This window comes from Microtus pennsylvanicus, chromosome 22 (genome assembly GCF_037038515.1).
Source record: "Microtus pennsylvanicus isolate mMicPen1 chromosome 22, mMicPen1.hap1, whole genome shotgun sequence".
Taxonomy (NCBI): Eukaryota; Metazoa; Chordata; class Mammalia; order Rodentia; family Cricetidae; genus Microtus; species Microtus pennsylvanicus.
In genome coordinates this window covers 16,145,789-16,165,057 of record NC_134600.1, presented here as the reverse complement: position 1 = coordinate 16,165,057, position 19,269 = coordinate 16,145,789, and the positions used below count along the sequence as shown (strand labels likewise).

Genomic DNA, 19,269 nt, shown 5'->3' with positions numbered 1-19,269 from the left:
GCCTGTTTACCTTTAAAGAGGACCAGAGGGGAAAGCCCTTTGTCACCCTTTGACAGCCCTGTCCCTGCTCCAGTTTGCATCCTGGGTGGAGGAAGGAGGGCAGGGAGACAGAGTGAAGGCCAAGTAGTGAGTAATGGTCATGTTAAGAAGTCAGACAAGTCTTCGGCAAGTCTGTTGAAGGCGGAAGGACACTGTCAGACCTCTGGGACGGAAAGAAGAGAAAGGACTTGACACCATGCACCCTGTCACCCCACATCTTCACCCAAAACACTGGTCAAGTATGATAGAAGAAAACCATTTTGAAAGAGGTTAAGGGAGCTGGAGAGATGGCTCAGTGGTTAAGGGCACTGACTGCTCTTCCAGAGGGACCGGGTTCAATTCCCAGCACCCACATGGCAGCTCACAACTGTCTGTGACTCCAAGATCTGACGGCCTCACACAGGCATACATGCAGGCAAAACACCAACGCACATAAAATACAAATAAATAATTTTAAAAAAAGAAAAAGAAACGAAAGAGGTTAAAACTCGCGCAAAAAAAACCCAACCATTTCAAGGGTATAAATCAACAGCACTTGGCACACTCACATCGGTATAAAACCACCACCTTGTCTGCTTGGTCCTGAAACACACGCATCACTTCCAAGGCAATTCCAAACCCCTAACAACTACAATTCCATAACTACTGGAAACCATTCACCTGATCACAAAAAGCCCAGAGCTGGTGGCAAACACTGAAGATGGGGGTGAAGGTTAGTGATTGCTACCACCAAGAGCCCTAGCAACTACAGGACCCTAGGAGAGGCGGAAGGACCACAGCAGGGATGCTCAGGTCCTCTTGAGACCGGGCGCCTACACACAAGAAGGACTCTGTTATTCGGGAACAGGAAAAGCCCGTGCATGTTTAGGTCATCACGCATCGCTTTACAAAATGTCAGAAGTCAACCAGGAAGAACAAAGCTCCCCAGGGCCAAACTCATCTGCGTATTTTTTTTTTTTTTTTGCTTTTGTGAAAACAATCCATCTAGGGAGACCCAGCTGGCATCTCCCAGCAACCCCTCTTCCACCACCTTGGGACCCTGCTCCCTGGCTCCATCACTCTCTTCATCCAGTATCCTCTGCCGGCGTCTAACTCTCCTGAGACTCCTGTATGTTATGCAATCCTTTTAGCGGTTTGGTATAAAAATATCATCCCACCGGACTGACAGCAACTCCGGTGGTGAAACTTATTCCATCTCTACTGCGCCCTTTTGTCCCGCTGTGTCAGTTTAACCCACAGGGAGGGGCTAATGCCCCTGCTTCCTCCGGCTTTACTGTCCATGTAGAAAACAACAGCAGTCATTCTTCCTCCCACGGCTCACGAAATCCACTTAAAACATATGCAGACTCTTCCCTTGCCTAAAATATATATGCAGTCCGTCTTCTGCATCCGTGTGCTCCACGAGGGCAGGTTCAACCAACCAGGGGTATAAAACAGTCCACCAAAAAATATCGCTGCCAACCTGGTTACGTAGACTAGATTTTTAGGATTCGTGTCTAAGTGACATTAACAAAACAACTCTTTATATAGTGACTCTATTGTATTGGACATAATACATAGCATAGAAATAAATAAAGTATGCAGATGTGCTCAAGTTCTATTGAAAAGTCTTATTATTTTATGTAAGAGACTCGAACATCTCCGGACTTCAGTATCGGTGCGGATCCTGGTAACACTATATACATAAGATATATTGTGTGTGTGTGTGTGTGTGTGTGTGTGTGTGTAGTTAATTTTAATGCCAAAACACCTATCCAAATCAATCTTATAAAATATACTTCTCAATTATTTTCTATGCACACAGGTAGGGACTGACCTGTAAAACAGCACAGTTTCAGAAAACTAAGACCAAAGGAAGAGCAGACGATAAAAGGTACCAGTGATGGTGAATGAGGCCAAATAAATAAATAAATAAAAATTTAAAAAAATTCCATGATTAGAGCGCAAACTCCTCCAGCCTGAGGATGAAGCAGGCAGCAATTAAGGGTTGCGCTGTGCTCATGATGGAAACAAGCCTTCAAAAGAGAGCCTCCTGGGCTGGGAAACCTTGCAGCCTCGCACCCGTCCCCTGCAAGCCACGATGGCCATCTGTGCACGCTCCCTCACCCGGCATGTGTTCAGGCCCACATTCAGGCTCAAGGATTCCACGGTGAACCAGACAGACAAGCCCCTGCCCCTTCCAGTGGAGCTCACGTTATACAGAGCATCGTTGCTTTGCTGTGGTTTGTGCTTTGCAAAAAACCTTGGGTACCCTGAAGGACTATAGTGTACTTCAATGTCTTCAGCCCCAGAACTCGGGACCCCGCCTGAACAAAGTGGGGTGTTGAACATTTGGGTGGGAACGCCTAAATGAAACAAACGGACCCAGAAGACATGAACTGCTACTTGAGGCTATCAGCAGGTCACGTGCCAGCGTGAACCAGCCTCCCCCAGCGCCGCAGACTTCATCAGTATGCAGGGTGTTTTCCAAGAAAACACGCAGCTACAGTCTTGTAACAAAGTCAAAAAGAATGCCGTCGGGATTTACATTGCCATATGCAAATGGAATATTTTTCTAGACTACTTTGCTAGAATAATCACTCTGTAACAGTCGAAAATATCTATACCTATATATAGATATCTATGTCGGATCCTATCGGCTGAATAATACATAGACATGTGCACGCAAAGGAACATGTCTGCAGCACGAATCTATTTACAGAGAGCTTTGTCGTTGCCATTTTGAGACAGGGTCTTACTATGTAGCCTTGGATGGCCCGGAGCTGGCTACGTAGGTCAGGCTGGCCTTGAACTCATTGACTTCTGCCTGCCTCAGCCTCCTAACTCTGGGGCTTAAAAGGCATAAGCCACTGGCTGATAACAGAGTTTTCAGGGACAAATATAATTTACTCAGAGCTCACATGAAGAGAAAAAATTCAGTGTGTGTGTGTGGTATGGGGGAGAGCTACTGTTTAATTCTGTAATAACACACCGCACTCAGAGGCACTGAAGGGATTAATGGTCAGCTCACTTGAATAGGAATGACAGGAAATGAATTTAGACTAGAGTTTCAAAGCCTTTTATGTAAAAAAGCAGAGAGCAAATATTTTTGGCTTTCTAAGCAACCTACAGTCTTTGTTCCAGAAATTTCCATAGCATCTGTGTATCTGTGACTTATTTTTCATCTACAATGAAAAAAATAATATATATCTTTTCTCCTGAGCCCCTGAGCCAAATAGCCTCGCACTGTGTTATGGACTCCTGCCTTCCAGCATAAAAATGAGACGCGAGGAGCCCCTAACTCCCGTGCCCGTGTGTGTGTGTGTGTGTGTGTGTGTGTGTGTGTGTGTGTGTGTGCGCGCGCGCGCGCGTTACCTCTTTGAATCTCTCCAGCTCATTCTGGAGGGCCTGTCGGGATATCTCCACCTCGATCATCTGCTGCCGCAGAGTTTCATTGTCGTCCTCAGCTTTAGCACGCTTCTCCTCCACGGTCTCCAGCTCGTGGTGCAATCTGACGGACACATCTTTGGCTACCTGCATTGGACACACGGGGATCGTCATCGGGATATGAAGTCTGGGGCGGGGGATGGATGCTAAGGGAACATTCACACAGCCTCAGAGGAAGAACCATTAGCTTAGCCATAGCAAGAACCCAGGAAATATGCACCAGGCTTATATTTAAACGAAGCAAGTATTACACGCTGAGCATCCCTGATCCAGAAATCAAACATCTAAAATGGTCTAAGATCTGAACCCCTTTAGACACAAGCACTCTGAATAACGAATACAGTCTTACTGTTTCTATTGCTGTGATAAAACTCCGTGACCAAAAGCGGCTCAGGGAGGAAAGGGTTTATTCCACTTACACTCCCACAACACAGGGCAGGACCTGAAGGCAGGGGTGTAGAGGCAGGAGCTGAAGTAGAGGGCATGTGGGGAGCTGCTCACTAGCTTGTTCCCCATGGCTTGCTCAGCCTGCTCTCTTATACCTTCCAGAACCACCAGCCCAGGGACGGCACCACCTGCAATGAGCCAGGCCCTCACCCGTCAATCATCAACCAAGAAAAGGTCCTACAGACTTGCCTATAGGCCAGGATTATGGAGGCATTTTCTCAACTGAGAGTCCCTCTTCTCAGATGTGTCTAGCTCGTGTCGAGTAGACAAAAAAAAAAAAAAAAAAAAAAAACTATGCATCACAGATACTCAGTGTACAATTTAAGACCTGCAACTCTACTGTAAAGGAGAAAATGGTTTTCATAACGACTAAGCCATCCTGGATAGGACTGTCTTCTCACTGAATATCAGCATTAGTGCCAATTCTCCTAGCACTCGTATGCTTCCTGCCAAACAAATCAATGTTAAACCTAAAACTGTTTGGTGGTAGTTGCACATAGCCAAACAGTGGTGGTGCACACCTTTAATCCCAGCACTCCAGAGGCAGAGGCAGGCTGATCTCTGTGAGTTCAAGGCCACTCTGGTCTACAGAGTGAGTTCTAGGACAGGCTCCAAAGCTACACAGAGAAACCCTTTCTTGAAAGAAAAAAAAACCTAAAAGCAGTAAAAAAATAAAAATTCTGTATGCAGTAGATGATCCACAGAGTCAAGTTTTTCAAGATGTCTTCTGTGGCTCTTGTGTGGTTAAAACCTTGCAATGCTCAAAGCAATTAAACTCTTTTACTTTCGTTTTAATTTTATTTATTTTATGTGCATGAGTGTTTTGCCTGCATGTTTTACATGCAGTGCCCATGGAGGCTAGGAGATAGTGGTAGATCCCCTAGAACTGGAGTTGTAGATGGTTATGAGCCACTATGTGGTCACTAGGAATGGAGCCAGGTCCTTTGCAGGAGCATCCAGTGGTCTTAACCGCGCCAAGCCTTCTCTCCAGCCCAAAGCTCCTTTACTGTCTGACAGGAGCGAGGAAAGACTGTAAGACAACCAGAAACCACCCTTTCTCACACTGCCTGGCACGGCATGAATAGCTGAGAACTCTGTGCTTGAGACCAGCTTGGTCTACAAGAGCTAGTTTCAAACGATAAAGAAACCTTGTCTCAAAAAAAAAAAAAGATACTTAAATTTTATTTTGTATGTAGAGGTATTTGCCTACATGTCTGTATGTCACGTTCATCCCTAGTACCCACTGAGACCAGAAGAGGGGGCATCGTATATTATGGGAGATGTTAGCGAATACCATGTGGATGCTGGGAATCGAATCCATATGGAGTGGGTAGGTAGGTGTGTGGAGTTACCACCTCAGAGTCCTAGCCACTGGACGCCCCGTGAGCGCGCTCACCTTCAGATCCTGCTCCAGGCTTCTGATGAGCTCCCCGTCCACCTGCCCTGTTTCTGCCACTTTCAGACTTTTCTGCTCGGCCTTCCTGAGTCGGTACTGCAGAATCCTGCAGTTCTTGTTGGCGCGGTCCAGCTCTCTCCGGAGCTCCTGCAGCTGGTAACCGTCCTCTTCTAGATAGCTGTCTCTCATCTCCTCCATCTCTGCACGGAGTTCGTCTAGTTCATCCTAGGGACCCAAACGCCACAGGTGAGCCAGACCCTCGCAGGAAGGCAGCCTCTCTCCATCCGCGAGCCCACCCCACTCCACCCAATACACCCAATGTCAAATGCCCACACACATGCATCAGCTCGCAGCCATACCAAGGGACCACTGGAAATTCTCACAGGAGATGGTAAACTCACCAAGTATTCTTCTGAACTGAAGATGTAGGGATAAGTCCCGCCCCTTAGGGGGCGTGTTCGCCTCAGGCTAATGTTTACCTATAAATCTGGCCTGCACTCAGTCAGTAGAGCATAAGACTCTTAATCTCAGGGTCGTGGGTTCGAGCCCCACATTGGGCGCCATTCTGTTGTAATATGAGCGGTGGGGCTGCATCCCCAGCACCCCGGCCGCCTGCTAGCTTATGCCCCGAAATAATTACATGGACACTGTATTCTTTTAAACACTGCTTGGCCCATTAGCTCTAGCCTCTTCTTGGCTAACTCTAGCACCTGGACTAGCCCATTTCTAATAATATGTGTACATCGGTCTTACCGGGGAAAGATTCAGCATGTCTGACCTGGCGGCTTGCTCCATCGTGTCTGCCCGGGAGAGAGGAGCATGGCCTCTGCTCCAGAGAGCAGAGCTGTCAAGTCTGAGCTCACTTCCTCTTCCTCCCAGCATTCTGTTCTGTTTACTCCACCCACCTATGTTCTAACCAATAAAATGGGCCAAGGCAGTTTCTTTATTAGCCAATGACCTTCCACCATCTAAAACAGTCCCCATGACTCCTTACATATCCAGAAGAGAAATCACCTCTACAAATAACCAAGCCCTCAGAGTCAAGCCAAAGGCACCAGTTATGTGCTAAGATGAACCAGGCAGACTTTCTACCTTCGATGGACACAAAGTTTAGCAGGATAATAACTGTTGACTGCCGTGGAATTACAGCACACCTGCGAACGTCTCTAAAATTCTATTCTAAGCCGGGCGATGGTGGCGCACGCCTTTAATCCCAGCACTCGGGAGGCAGAGGCAGGCGGATCTCTGTGAGTTCGAGACCAGCCTGGTCTACAGAGCTAGTTCCAGGAGAGGCTCCAAAGCCACAGAGAAACCCTGTCTCGAAAAAGCAAAAAAAAATAAAAAATAAAAATAAAATTCTATTCTACGATACACATGTTAGCATTCCATGACTCTAACGAGCAACATCTTCCTCCACTATTTCAAATACAGGCTGAGTTTAGTTTTGTTTTTCAATCTCCTATCCTGCATCTCTCAAACCTCCCATTTTTACTACAAAGATGAGCGCTCTCTGGATGCAAAAACATTGCATGAAATGATAAAAGTCCACTCCTCCACACCGAGCTCTGGTGAGCTCTGGCCTTAGGCCTCTACCCAGTTCAGTCTGGATATCAAAATGAATTCATACTGTTTCCCATGCCACCGAACAAAACTGTGTTGTTATGTGACCTTCTGAAAAAATCAGGATGTCCCCAACAGGCCAGTCTCAATGCCATGGTAACACACTCCCTGGTACTTTCATCTTCATGAGGAGCAGAGTAAGCTGCGGTAACCGGAGAAGTACGAGCTCTTCTCCTCTGGTTCCGTCTCCCTGGTCCTGCCTTACAGGCAGAGTCACTATGAAACACCCAGTCTGCTGTCTTCAGTCTGTCTAGAAAATCTACCCCAGCCCAAGGAACTCTATATTCAAAGGAGCAGATGAGCTTGATTCCAGAACTGCCAACCCGAGAGACTTTGACCCCTGGCTTCCCTCCTACCCTACAGCCTAGACTCTTGGAAGTTTTATCTTCTCAGTGGGTGACTCTCTTTCCAGGCTCCCTAATCCCAACCCTAATTCAGGTTTCAGGCCTCAATCCCAAAACAGAAGAAAACCATTCTGAGGCTTCCCAACAAGCCTCCATCCAGATCCTTGGGTGTCTACTCTACAGCTGGGGAGTTAACCTTTAGAATGTAAATTCGATGACTCCGCCCATTACCAAAGCCTTCAGGGCTTCTTTTCTTTCTCAAATTCCTGCCCAGCACCCCTTCCCAGCACACTGGGCCTTGGGAAACCTCAGGGCCTGTAGCCCTCTGTTCTTCCCTATGGGGAATGTTTCTGTCCAGATCCACGGGGCCAAAACCGGGGGCCAAAACCCTCTCGTAACGTGTAAAGCACATAGGTTAAGGCCCTCTGACCAGTCCCAGGGTGTCTGTCCATCTCTCTCCTTTCTCCCATCTCTTATCACCAATTATTAATATTAGTGGTTTTTTTTTTCCAATTTCTCAACCTACCCTACAGTGAGCTCTGAAGGCTGGAAACCTCATCCCCTGGCCCTTACCCAGAGCAGCAGAAGGCTCACAGCAGGCTCTCAAAAACATTTGTGGTATGAACACAAGAAACATCAACAAGCAGAAAAGACCAAATCATCAGGACAATGGAACTCCAACTTAACTGCAACACTGCTTTTGCTGCAGTCTTGAGGACTGGTAAAGAAACCCCCCCCCAAACCTGCAAATGTAGAGCCATACACTGAATATATATTCTGTCGAATAATGAAATATTTCAAAGTATTTCAAGAAAAAGCAATTAGGGAAAAGCACTAAGGAAAGCATTCTTGAAATTTTCGTGACTTGTTTAGTATTTGGTGATTCAAATGCCTACAGAATAAGGCGCTCAGTTATTCCTATTTATTTTGTTCAATTAATACTGAGGCCCTAGAAAAAGAAGAAACTCTCACCCACACTTGACCACCCTCAATAGCCTTTCTGGCCCTCCTATCCAGTTTGTTCCAGGGATCTTGGAATTCTCACCATCCTCCCCAATCCTGATTTGCTCTTAAAGCTAGGACTTGGCTCCCAACATCTGAGCCTCAGCTTGAGAAGACCCTGCACGGAAAGAAATGTCCCGAAAAGGAGATTATCTTGGGTAAAGGTGAAGTAAAGGAAACAGGAGGAAATCCTGGTGGGCTCGCCTGGAGGAAGATGCTCTCCAGTCAACCTCAGCTATACAGAATATTCTAGAACACAAACTGGGAGCCCATCCCCCTAACCCCCTAACCCCAGCTTGTAGCTTCCTCCTAGCTGCCCACTATCCTGATCGACAGAATCCCTGTGGGCTGCTGGCCAGCTAATCTAACCCGATCAGTGAGTTCCGAATTCAATAGGACACTCTGACAAAATACTAATAATAAAATGAAGATCAACTGTTAACATCCGGCATCCACAGGAGTATACATACATGTGTATGCTTGCATGGACGCGAGCACATGTGCACACACACACAGACACACACACACACAGACAGACAGACACACACACACACACACACACAAACACCGTCACCCGCTTATGCTCAAAAAAACCCTCACCCTCTTATACAATATTTTATGCTAACATTGAAAATATCACTAAAATAAATCTATTCTGCTGGGTGTGGTGGCACACACCTTTAATCCCAGCACTCTAGAAGGCAGGGGTAGGTGGATGAGCTATAGTTTCTATCAAGGGTTTTCAACCTGTGGGTCACGACCCCTTTGGGGTTGCCTAAAACCATCGGAAAACTTAGTTACGATTCATAACCGCAGCAAAATGACAATTGAGAAGCAGCCATGAAAATGATGTTATGGTTGGGGTCACCACAACGTGAGGAACTGTATTAAGAGGTCACAGCATTAGGAAGGCTGACAACCACACATTAGCCTACCCAGTAAGATCCAATCTCAAAAAAAAAAAAAAAGCCAAGGTATTAATGCTTAGAATTATCTGTTCTGTTCTTAAAAGACTGCGTATACATAAGAAGATGGCAGATACTGTTCCTTGGTTTCCACACATTACAATAGAGGAAGCTGGTCCACCCTACCGCTGGCTATGCTCGGGCGATGGGTTAAACAGTGATTACCAGCTAAAAGCAGTTTTCGATGCACCTTCACCTCTGAATGAATATCCCTGGAAAGAAGCTGTGTCTGGCTGTAACCGACTCCCTTGAAGGTGGCTGTGTCTGCGGAGTCTGGGGAGGCGGGCTGGAATTTCAGTACTGTGGGAAGATTAGAATTTTGCGGGTTCCGAAGCTGATTACTTTCTCTTCGGCGAGTGTTAAGCCTTTTGGAACAGCCACGCCTTGCCCCACTCTGGAGCTGAACTAACACCTCATGATAACAAACAAAGTCTCCCCCTAAAAACTATTAACTCAGCACAGCAACCGCTTCCACCAAGCCAAGAGCTAAGCACCCTGGGCCTACGACTCCCCCATTGCTGGAGCCACCTCCCTGCACCACCCCCAAGGAGTTTTAAGTGGCTTTACAAACAGCTTTCTCTGTTCTGTAAAACCACAAAAGCCCTGTGAAACTGCTTTTCAAGTTGGAACACTGGAACACGGAATTGGGAGTAACCTAAATCAGTGCTCCTGGGCCATGGTCACTCAAGATGGCTCCAGAACAAAGTACTTCTTATTCTCTTTAAGATGAGAGCCGTGATTTTTCTGCTGGCACCCCCCCCAAACCACTGAACAGGCCATATGTAGACAGATCATTTTATTCTGGGTACAAATAACCACCCACATTAGTAGAACTGGATGCTAGAAAAAGATCCGAATTATTTTCACTTCAACCGCTGTTTCCATAACCTCGTATTTTACATCAATTTCTGAAACAGAAGGTACCCTATATCATGCACTTTAACCTCTGAGCTAACCCTAAAATAAGCCTCCATTTTCAGTGACAAGAAACCAAACAGTGGCCAGACCCTGTAATCTAGGTCTCAGAGCTAAGAAAGGAAAGCTGACTGCAAACAAGGCTACCACACTCCAGTCTCAAGTAAATACAACAAATTGCCTGTTACAGGCAGGGCAGACGAGACAGTAACAAACCTACAATTGTAGTTTTTAAAAGCCCGGCATCCATGTAAACGAAGGAAAGTTGCCTGGCATTTAGACACTGAGAGTGGATGGCACACATCCACGTCCGTTAGAGCAACTGGCACTCAAGGAAAGACTGCAGCGGCCGGGGAAGAGACAAAGATTCTCATTTTAAAAGCAAGGAACCCGGGAGTTCAAACGCTCTCCTGACAGAGCAGGCCTGTTTCAGAGGTAAACTGAGGCCGGCGTCCCAACCCTTTCTATGGCCTGGAAAACTGTGATCTTTAGATTACCCCAGAAGCCAGTTATGAATCATGTAAGAGGGCAGTAGCCGCTTGAAACCCGAAAGGCGCTATGACTCGGACAGGGGTCAGGGTGGATTGTGGTGGTTCTTTCTGAGGACACGGGAGATTTCAGGAGACAGAGTATTCCCGAACATTAGAGACGTCTGCCACGTTTGTCATTTTTCAAGACTATCAAACAAAGCAGAACATGCATTGTTTCGGCAGATCGAATCTTGATATAGTAAATAAAGCCAAAGAAAATGCTGGTGTCTCTACCCCCGTACACACACACAAATTTCTCTCTTTTCTTTTTAAGATTTGGTATTACTTTTTTATTTACATATATGTGCCTGCATGGATTTATGTGAACCATGTGTGTGCAGATGCCCTCCGAGGCCAGAAGGCATGGGACCCTTATGAGCTGTGGTGAACTGCCATGTGGGTACAGGAATGGAACCCAGGTCCCCCGCAAAAGCGGCACATGCCCTCACCTGCTGAGCCATCTCTCCAGCCCGATGGACCTTTTAATGCAGGATTTATAAGGGGAAAAAAAGCACTATTCTTAATCAATAGTGCTTTTGAGCATTAGACTGCTCGGATAACTTTAAATAGTAGGTCATTATCTCATTCAAAAACTACATTTTTATGGTATATTTTTATCTGTAAAAAAAATTACATTATGCTTATTTTTGCAGGGAGGGGTTACACACCACATACTTAAGGAAGCCAAGAGAATTAGCTTTCAGAAATTGGCTCTCTCTCCTTCCACCAGGTATGTGGCAGGCATCAAACCCAGGTTTGGCAACAACGTTGATACCCACTAAGCCACCTCCCTGCGCATTACTGTATTTTTAAAATATTTTATGTAAAGTGGATTCTTGAGATCGCGTGAAGCTGCCCAATGACTCCCCTTTGCTACAGATAATGAATCAAGCCTTTTAACAGACATCAGATTGGAAGGGTGTTGGGTGCCACCTGTGTCTACCCATAAACACAAAATCCAGGGTTTCTTGGTATAACTACCCAAACTCTAGATCACACTAATGACGATATTCAAATGTCATTTCTCTTCATCAAAGATTAATGGCACACATGGGTGAAAACGCCGTAATAAAATCCATCCATCACTCGGTACCTGAACGTTAAAAAAGATCAGTAACTATTCCTACATTAATAATTCCTTGCAAACAGACCCAGCGGGAACACTGACGGTCCTTTGGTTAATGTTGCAATAGTCTCCTCTTCTGGGAGTTTACCGCAGAAAATACTGTCTTTTGTCGTAGAGGAATAATCCGCCTCATTTCCTTTGGGACAAGGGAAATGCTCTGTACCGGGGACCAGCTGTGGCTGAGCAGGCCCGGGGACGGCTACTATTGTTTCCCAAGTCACAGTCCAGCCAGCAGCTGAGTGGCGGCGACTGTCCCAGGCCACAACATCTTGCCACCTAAGATTAGCATATTGGTGCTTTCATGGCTGAATAAAGAAAGCACCAATATGTAAAGCAGAATGTCGGGGAAGAATAAAGAATATCCGTGTTAACACTCGCCCCCACCCCCAAGAAAAAGGAAGGCGAAGGAAGGGGGGAGGGGAGGAGGGAGGAGCTGACCCTCCAGAGGCTGAGATGCTAATTCTTGCCCGTACTAACACCCAGCCCTCAGGCCATGCTAAGCACCTGCCATTCAGTCAGCCAAATGGAACAAACCCTGTTGGCCTGAAACTAAAAATCTCCCCCAAAACTCGGGGTGTTCTGGGTGCCAAATCTGTGCTTACTATCCAGATGACGGGGTTCAATCCACGTGACCTCCCACAACACCTCAGTGATTAAGAAATCACTCCGCCCAAGAAGCTGGTGTTCCGGCCCTCAATTTTTTTTTTTTTTAAGTAAAAGTGATTCTTAGAAAATAACCCAGAAAGCAGAGCGGAAAGGAACAGCCCTTCCTAGCCTAGCACTGGGCCACCACGCAGGACATGGTGTCCGGATGGTGTCCACTGTCCAGGGGCACGATGTGAGCGTGTCACAGTAAAGAGTGAAAGACTGCAAAGGACATTTTCGAAACCTGCCAGTGAACTCAGCGATGACCTCGGGAGAAAGCCCACAGAAACGGAGGGCACAATAAATACATGAGCGATGAGTAGCCCTACTTGTACGATTGTCCCAGGGCGCTCAAGCGAAAATGCCAGGCAGGGAGGAACCAGGAGAGCGGTTTGTGAATTCTGTCCTCAGCAATAAGAAACTTGTCTGGGTTTGTCTAGAACAGACCCAAAGGCATGGGATACCTACGCTGGATACCTTAATTTCTGAGTATTCTCTGTGAGTTAATCAGAGGTCAAGTGTGTTTCTACTTGTCCTTTCGAGCAAAGGCAAGCCACCGGAACTGAAGCATTCTGGTTTTTTCATCTAATTATCTAGTGCCCTTTGATGAAAGAACAGACAAGAGTTAGTGATGACCCTACATGTTCCTCACAGAAGAGAAAGTGTCCTAACCCAAAAGATGCCCTTCAAATTTCCTTACCAGTGAGACATCCTCCCAGATCTTATTTTCTTATTACAGACACTTTGGTCAAATCAGAAAGTTCTGAATCGCCACGGTTACAGTTCTCCCTCAGAAAATAATATGATGCTTCGCATAATCACAACATCCAGAACTTGTAAGTGTAAAACCTCTGGGCAAAATCTCTTCTTAGAGAACACTGGTGCAGCTAGATGCTGTCATCTCAGGAGTTCTGTGCAAGAAGCAGGCATCCCTCCATCATGGGGGGAGGGGGCAAGGTACCCCAGTGCGGGATCAATAAGCAAAAGGCAAAATGAAGTTTATAACTTACACATTCTAGCTACCACGGGCAAAAAAAGGAATGCCGACGGCCCACACCTCATGAGGACACTGTGACAGTCCAACCGGTGTCTACGCAAGGGGGCAGGCTCGTTGACCTGTAGGAGAGTCCGTTAGGATCCCTGTTCTTTTCAAAACTGAACTACTATATATAGGAAGCTTCTGAAGGACCCAGCAGGCACACGGCATACATATACCAGGCCTCCTTCAGACCCCTTCTAACCAATTCTTTCTCCTGCTGTCCAAGGAAAGGCTGAAGGATGGAGTCCAGGGCTCAGCGAACGGACAGCCAGGACACTTTCTCCCCAGGAAGCAGCAACTGAACACGTCTTGCAGATCAAACCCTACCAGTGGGATTTCTGTAGCCTTTCACACAGGCCGGTGAGACATGCTCATTATGGGCCTTTCCCCTAGGAAAGCAAAAGAGAGCTCTGAAGTATTGTGTCCAGGCAGAGTGCAGCCCGGGAAGAGGCTCTGCAGAGGGCAAACAGAAGGGGCACCACTTCTGAGCGAGATGCTGAGTGTCTGAGGAATCAGAGTTAGGGTGGGCACAACAGCAGCAGGGTCTGGAAGGTGTGGGCCGGTAGCATAGATGTTGCTCAGCCTGCGCAGTCTTGCGTTCTACACCCAGCATGCTGGAGAGTGGAGGATGCGGGCAAACCCCAGACCATGTTGTAAAGGTCCGATGAAATGTCAAATACGCATAAATCAGGCTCCAAGGTCAAAGAGCTGCTTTCATTCACTGGGGTTTAAGCAAACGTTTAAAATCGAGGAAGGCAAGGCAAATAAAGCGGTCATCCAAAAAATGAGCTTAGAAATGATGTCTAGGCGGCCTGCTCGCAGTTGGAGGATGCTGTGACAGTTTCTTTAAAAGAAAACTCCATTTTCTGCTGCCCAGCAGTTTGGATCTGGATGCCTGGGATTTGATCAGGACTGCTGCAGGCCATGGGGCTGCAAACGCGTGGTTTCTTTTCTCACCCCGCAGGACGCTGTGTTCCCTAGTGCTACACACACACAGCATAGCTGCCTTATTCTGTCCACACCTCTGAAATGTAAGCTGCTGTCTATTACATAAGACCAAGTGGCATATACATTATCGGAAGCGTCCCGAAGTGCTCAGTTCTCCCTTCTGTCTGCCTTGCTTCACGTATGATAACTACTGGACTCAAGAGTAACTTCTGATAAACAATTTGGGCTCTGAGGACCCACAGTTAAGGTGTTCATTCCAGCTTGACTTGTTCACCAATCACCTTAAAAACCTGAACCCCGCCCGCCCCCCCCCCATCCCAGCCTCAGCACAGGGCCTCAATCAGGCAGGTCCAACACCTGCTAACAAAACAAACCACATAACCCACTGGGGAAAGCATGGGCAACCAGGCTCTGTGGAGGATATTCAACAGGACAGTACCAGAGGTGTGAAGAGTTACATTCCTGGTGTTATTTACTAACCCGAGGGTTACAAAAATTAGGTCACTTTCACACACATACACACACCAGAGAGCGCGCCCCGTTTTCTCCTATCAAACCACCACTTACTCTCCATCCCCTGCTGTTTTCTCTGTATAACCCAAATGTTTAACTCAACCCCCAACACTGTTTATACCCTCTGCCCCAAAGAGAAGATGGAGACCGATTATCCATCCCGGGGCTAACAAGACAAGACCATGGCTGGCAGGCCCCATTGGGTAATAATACTCAAGAGTGCGGGAGGCTGCGGTTCCTTCGAAAGAGTCCTTCCCTGACACAGGTTTTGAAAACCTACTTGTGGTCACTTACACAGGGCTGCTCCCACAAATACTGCTGTCCCTGAACACAGGCCGCAAGTTCAAGGCGCTTCTTCTGAATTTCAAATTTGTTTTTATCACTAAAAGGACCAGCCCCCTCTGCTACACCCACAAAGGCCTGGAGGAGACCGAATGAGGGCCCAGCTTTCTGAACCCACAGGAGGACCTGCGGACAAGTCCAGCACCTGGAAACCACACTGCACACACGTGAACGTGTGGGGTCCCGGCTGGGCATTTAGATAGCCCGCAACAGGTGACACTGCGGGGGTCCATGTTTTCAAAATGATTTACAGCCACCCAAAAGGCATCAGCGAAAACACGCAAGACTTCTAAAAACAGTAAGAGCAAAAAAATTGAAAAACAGACCTACAAGTCACAAGTTTGGGGGTTCAGTTACTAGAACCTAGTAGATCTGGAGAGCAGTGGGGTGCAAAACAGAGGAGGTTAAGGAGTTAATGAGGCTCCCCCAGGAGACAGGGTTCGGAGGCAGCCAGAGGACCCGGGGTCGGCCTCTGAGACACCTGCCACCCCAGAGGTCGCTCACCTTGAGGTAGTCATTTTCCGAACGTAGTTCCTCCATCTCCCTCAGCAGCTCTTCCTCCTCGGCCACCACCAGGAGCCGGGGCTGTTCGCCCAAGCTAGGCTCCCTGGGGGTCCCGAGAATCGTTCGCTCCGGTAGCGTTCGGCCCCCAACATCTTCCAGCGAACCGGGTCCCGGGGACCCTGAGGGGGCCCCGCCTGGGCTGCTTCGGCCCCCGAAACTGGCACCAGCGACAGGGGGCGCCGTGAGCAGGGCGGGGGGCTCGGGGCTGCCCGGCGGCGGCCCGCGGGCTCCAGAGCTCTGGGTGGGTGCTCCGCGCAGGGGTTCCCGGTCACTGGAGCCGGTGCCTGACTCGGCGTCGCTGCTGGCGGCTGGGAGCAGGCGCTGCTCATCAGACAAGGGTTCGGAGGCGCAGTCGGAGAGATCCGAGCTGCTGTCCGTGTGGCTGATACGCGAGCCGGCCACCGAGGTCACTGAGAGGGTCACGGCGGGGACCCGGGCGGCTGGAGCCGGGGGCCCGACGGCGCGAGCTGGAGGCGTCCCGGGGCTGCGCTTAGCTTTGCGGCCCTTCGCGATGGCAGGCGGCGGCTCAGCCCCAGCTGGCCTCCCGACCCGGGGCAGTGGTTCCGCCGGCCCCGAGCGCGCCGCCCTCCTGGTTCCCGGGGCGGCCTTGGCGCCACCCGCCGACCTGGCTCCGGAGCCAGGCGGCGGCTTGTCCTTCGCGCCGGGGACTACGCCGCTGCGTCGGGAGAGGCGGCCGGGTGCGGCCGGGGGCCCGGGCGACGGCGGCGCCTTCCCAGCGAGGCTGGGCGAGCGTGGAGCGGCGGGAGTAGGGGCACGGCCCGCAGAGGAGGTGGTGGCCGTGGCGGGCCGCGTGTGCAGATCCTTGAGGAAAGGTCTGGCGGGCGAGGGTGCGCGGTGCAGCCGCCTCCTCTCGGCCAGCGGGTGCAGGTGGTGGTGGCGGTGATGCTGGCCGGCTGGCTGCGGCTTGGTGTCCGGGGCGCCGCCGCCCGCGGGGCCGTTCAGTGTCTCCATGGCCCGGGCGGCGGCCGCGATCCGCAGCTCAGGCGGCAGATGCTCCGGGCGGCGGTGGCGGCGGCGTGCAGCCTCCCCGCGCGCCCGGTCATCACTGACCCCCTGCCCCGCCCGGCGTGCGCCCCGCGCTCCCGCCGTCCCCCCCCCCCCTCCCTGGGCACACCCGAGGGAGTTTCTCCCCTCGCTCAGGTCAATGGCGTTTGGGTTCTCGTGGCACAGCCGCCGCGGTCGTTCGCATCCCCAGCACCGTGCGTTCAGAGCTCGAAAGCAGCCGCGGCCTCGCACAAAAACACTTGTCTGGCGCGCGCGCCTGGCTTCTGCGTTCCACTCCCCGCCCACTGCCAGTCCGCGGGGACCGGCTGGCAGCCACGGCTTCTGCTTCTGCCCGGCGGCTCCGGCGGAGAGAAGCTGCACGCGCGCTCCCCTCCGTCCCGAGCCCGGCGCGCACGCCCCGCCTCCTGCCAGGCGGCCGGGGAGGGGAGGGGAAAGGAGGGGCGGGACGGGCTGGAGGGCGGAGCCGGAGCTCTTGGGGACGCGGAGCCCCAGTGCCCACGCGCCCGCACGTCCTCTCCTCCAAAGACCACTCTTTGCCTTCGGATGTACTGGGGACGCCACCCACAGCTGGCTAGGGAGAGAAAACGCTGGGGTGAAGGGAGGGAAGAGAACGGGCATGGGCCACTTGGGGACACTGAAGGTGCGGGCGGTATGGAGGGCCCCTCTGAAGTGGGTGCCAGCTTTCTCTCCTTCGGCCCAGCCCCCTCTATCCTCCTCGTACCTCTCCTCTTCTGCACGTTCCCCCCAGAGCTTCTTTAAGGATCACTGATACTGGATGCAGCGTCAGGACCAGCATAGTGCTCCACAGTTGGCACCCCCAGTGGCCTGGGCAGCTCCGAGAGGGAGGAGCCGCTGTAGAAATAGGAGAAGCAGTTCGCCAAGCTTGGAGTCTGAAAGGGAGCTCACATTTATAGTTCCTGCGGCCTTGAGTCAGGCGCTACCCTGTGCACGCTTTATCGTCCTAGTAACAGTCCCGAATTGGAAACGCTGTCTTCAGAATGAGACACGGGCGCGAGGAGGTGAAGCCGCTTGTCTGAACTCCGTTGCTGAGCCGGGATTCAAACCCAGGTCCGCAGGAGTCTCAGCCAAATAGGAACCCGAGTCCGGTCTCCGCCCCGTGTGCAAGTCGCTTGGCCCTGCGAGTCTTGGATTCCCTCCTCACCTGTAGAATCAGAGAATACCGACTCTGGATGTATTCTGTTTAAACGAGGAAATAGGAAGACGCACTCATCAACTGGAAAGTGTTTTTGACAGATAGTGAGCAAGCTTTACGACCCAGGCTTTGGATGGGCCATTAATGCGCCGAGCGAGGACAAGCTTAAGTTGTCCTTCGTCTAGCCTTAGCGTTTGGGAAGCAAGGGGAACTCTTTGTTTCCCTGAAAGATGTGCTGGTCTTTGGGCAGAGGCTAGTTCACAGCCCAGTGTAAGGAGGATAAGGCTTAGAGCTAAGTCTGTGGAGGGGAGAGGCAAGGACTCCGAGCCTGAGTCATCTTTGCTGAGAAAAGATCCCGGAGCAGCAGGATGGGGCCGAGGGAGGTGAGTGGGGGAGGACAGACTTGGAAATGGGAAAGGAAAACTGTACTCCAAAATCTTTTAACGACAGAATGATCCTACTTAGCCGGAACGTCCGAAGATGCAGGAGAAGCTGACTTTTTTTTTTTTAAGTATAAATCCGGAAAGTCATTCTCCTGGAAGATGCCGTGTCTTGTTGAAACTCAGACCCTACTTGCTCTTACAGGCCTGGACTTCTGGAAATCTTTTGAAAGTGAGATATACCAAATATAACCCGTCCTGAGTAGTCGTGTCCCTTAGAATGCTTGGAGTGGGAAAGAACATTAGTTGGTTAGATGGTGAGCCAGGAAAGAATAGAGGCCGGCAGCCACGCTTGATGAACCATGTCCACTAGAGGGCGCTCCAGTGCCCCCTTCAGAACCAAGCGGCGACTCCAATACCCTGCAGGTGGCTTAGAACCCCCACACCCTCACATTCCTGAAGAATTATGTCCACGACTCTAAAGCACAGCATGTCACCTCTTCAGACTATACACAGTCACGCAAATTCCACCCAAAAGCGTTTCACTAAGTTGTCTTTCAAAAACATCCACCAGACTGGTACCCAACTTCCTTTCCCTTGAAAGAGGACAAAGTTCCTCTTTCTTAGGGTGATGATGATGCTACCGCACTCGGCCCTGGTGTTAGGTAATGTTTTGTTTCCCTGCTTCCTGTGAGTTAATGAGTTTAAAGAAACAGGTGCTTGTTAGGTTGGTGACTCGACTGATTGGCGTAGCTCAGTGAAAGCAAGTGGACTGGAATTCCAACCACACCCGAGGTAAAAAAGCGGAGCGTCCTTTTGTGACCGGCGCACTGGAGGAAATGGGTCCAG

At 49.8% G+C, this 19,269-nt stretch overlaps 1 protein-coding gene across 6 annotated transcripts in view; it reads right to left on the bottom strand.

Annotated features, from left to right (window-relative positions):
* Mtcl1 (microtubule crosslinking factor 1) overlaps positions 1-17,274 on the bottom strand; it is a 129,973-nt gene extending 112,699 nt beyond the window's left edge. For 5 of the 6 annotated variants that reach the window (XM_075955925.1, XM_075955928.1, XM_075955924.1 and 2 more), the window contains exons 1-3: positions 15,802-16,971; positions 5,309-5,533; positions 3,394-3,552 (exon numbers count right to left, since the gene is read on the bottom strand). In XM_075955925.1, the coding sequence (XP_075812040.1) occupies positions 3,394-3,552; positions 5,309-5,533; positions 15,802-16,833 (1,416 nt within the window). In that variant the 5' untranslated portion in view covers positions 16,834-16,971. Of the gene's footprint in view, positions 1-3,393; positions 3,553-5,308; positions 5,534-15,801 lie in introns of all 6 variants that reach the window. The other variant, XM_075955926.1, reaches the window with a different exon arrangement.
* Positions 17,275-19,269: the final 1,995 nt, after the last annotated feature.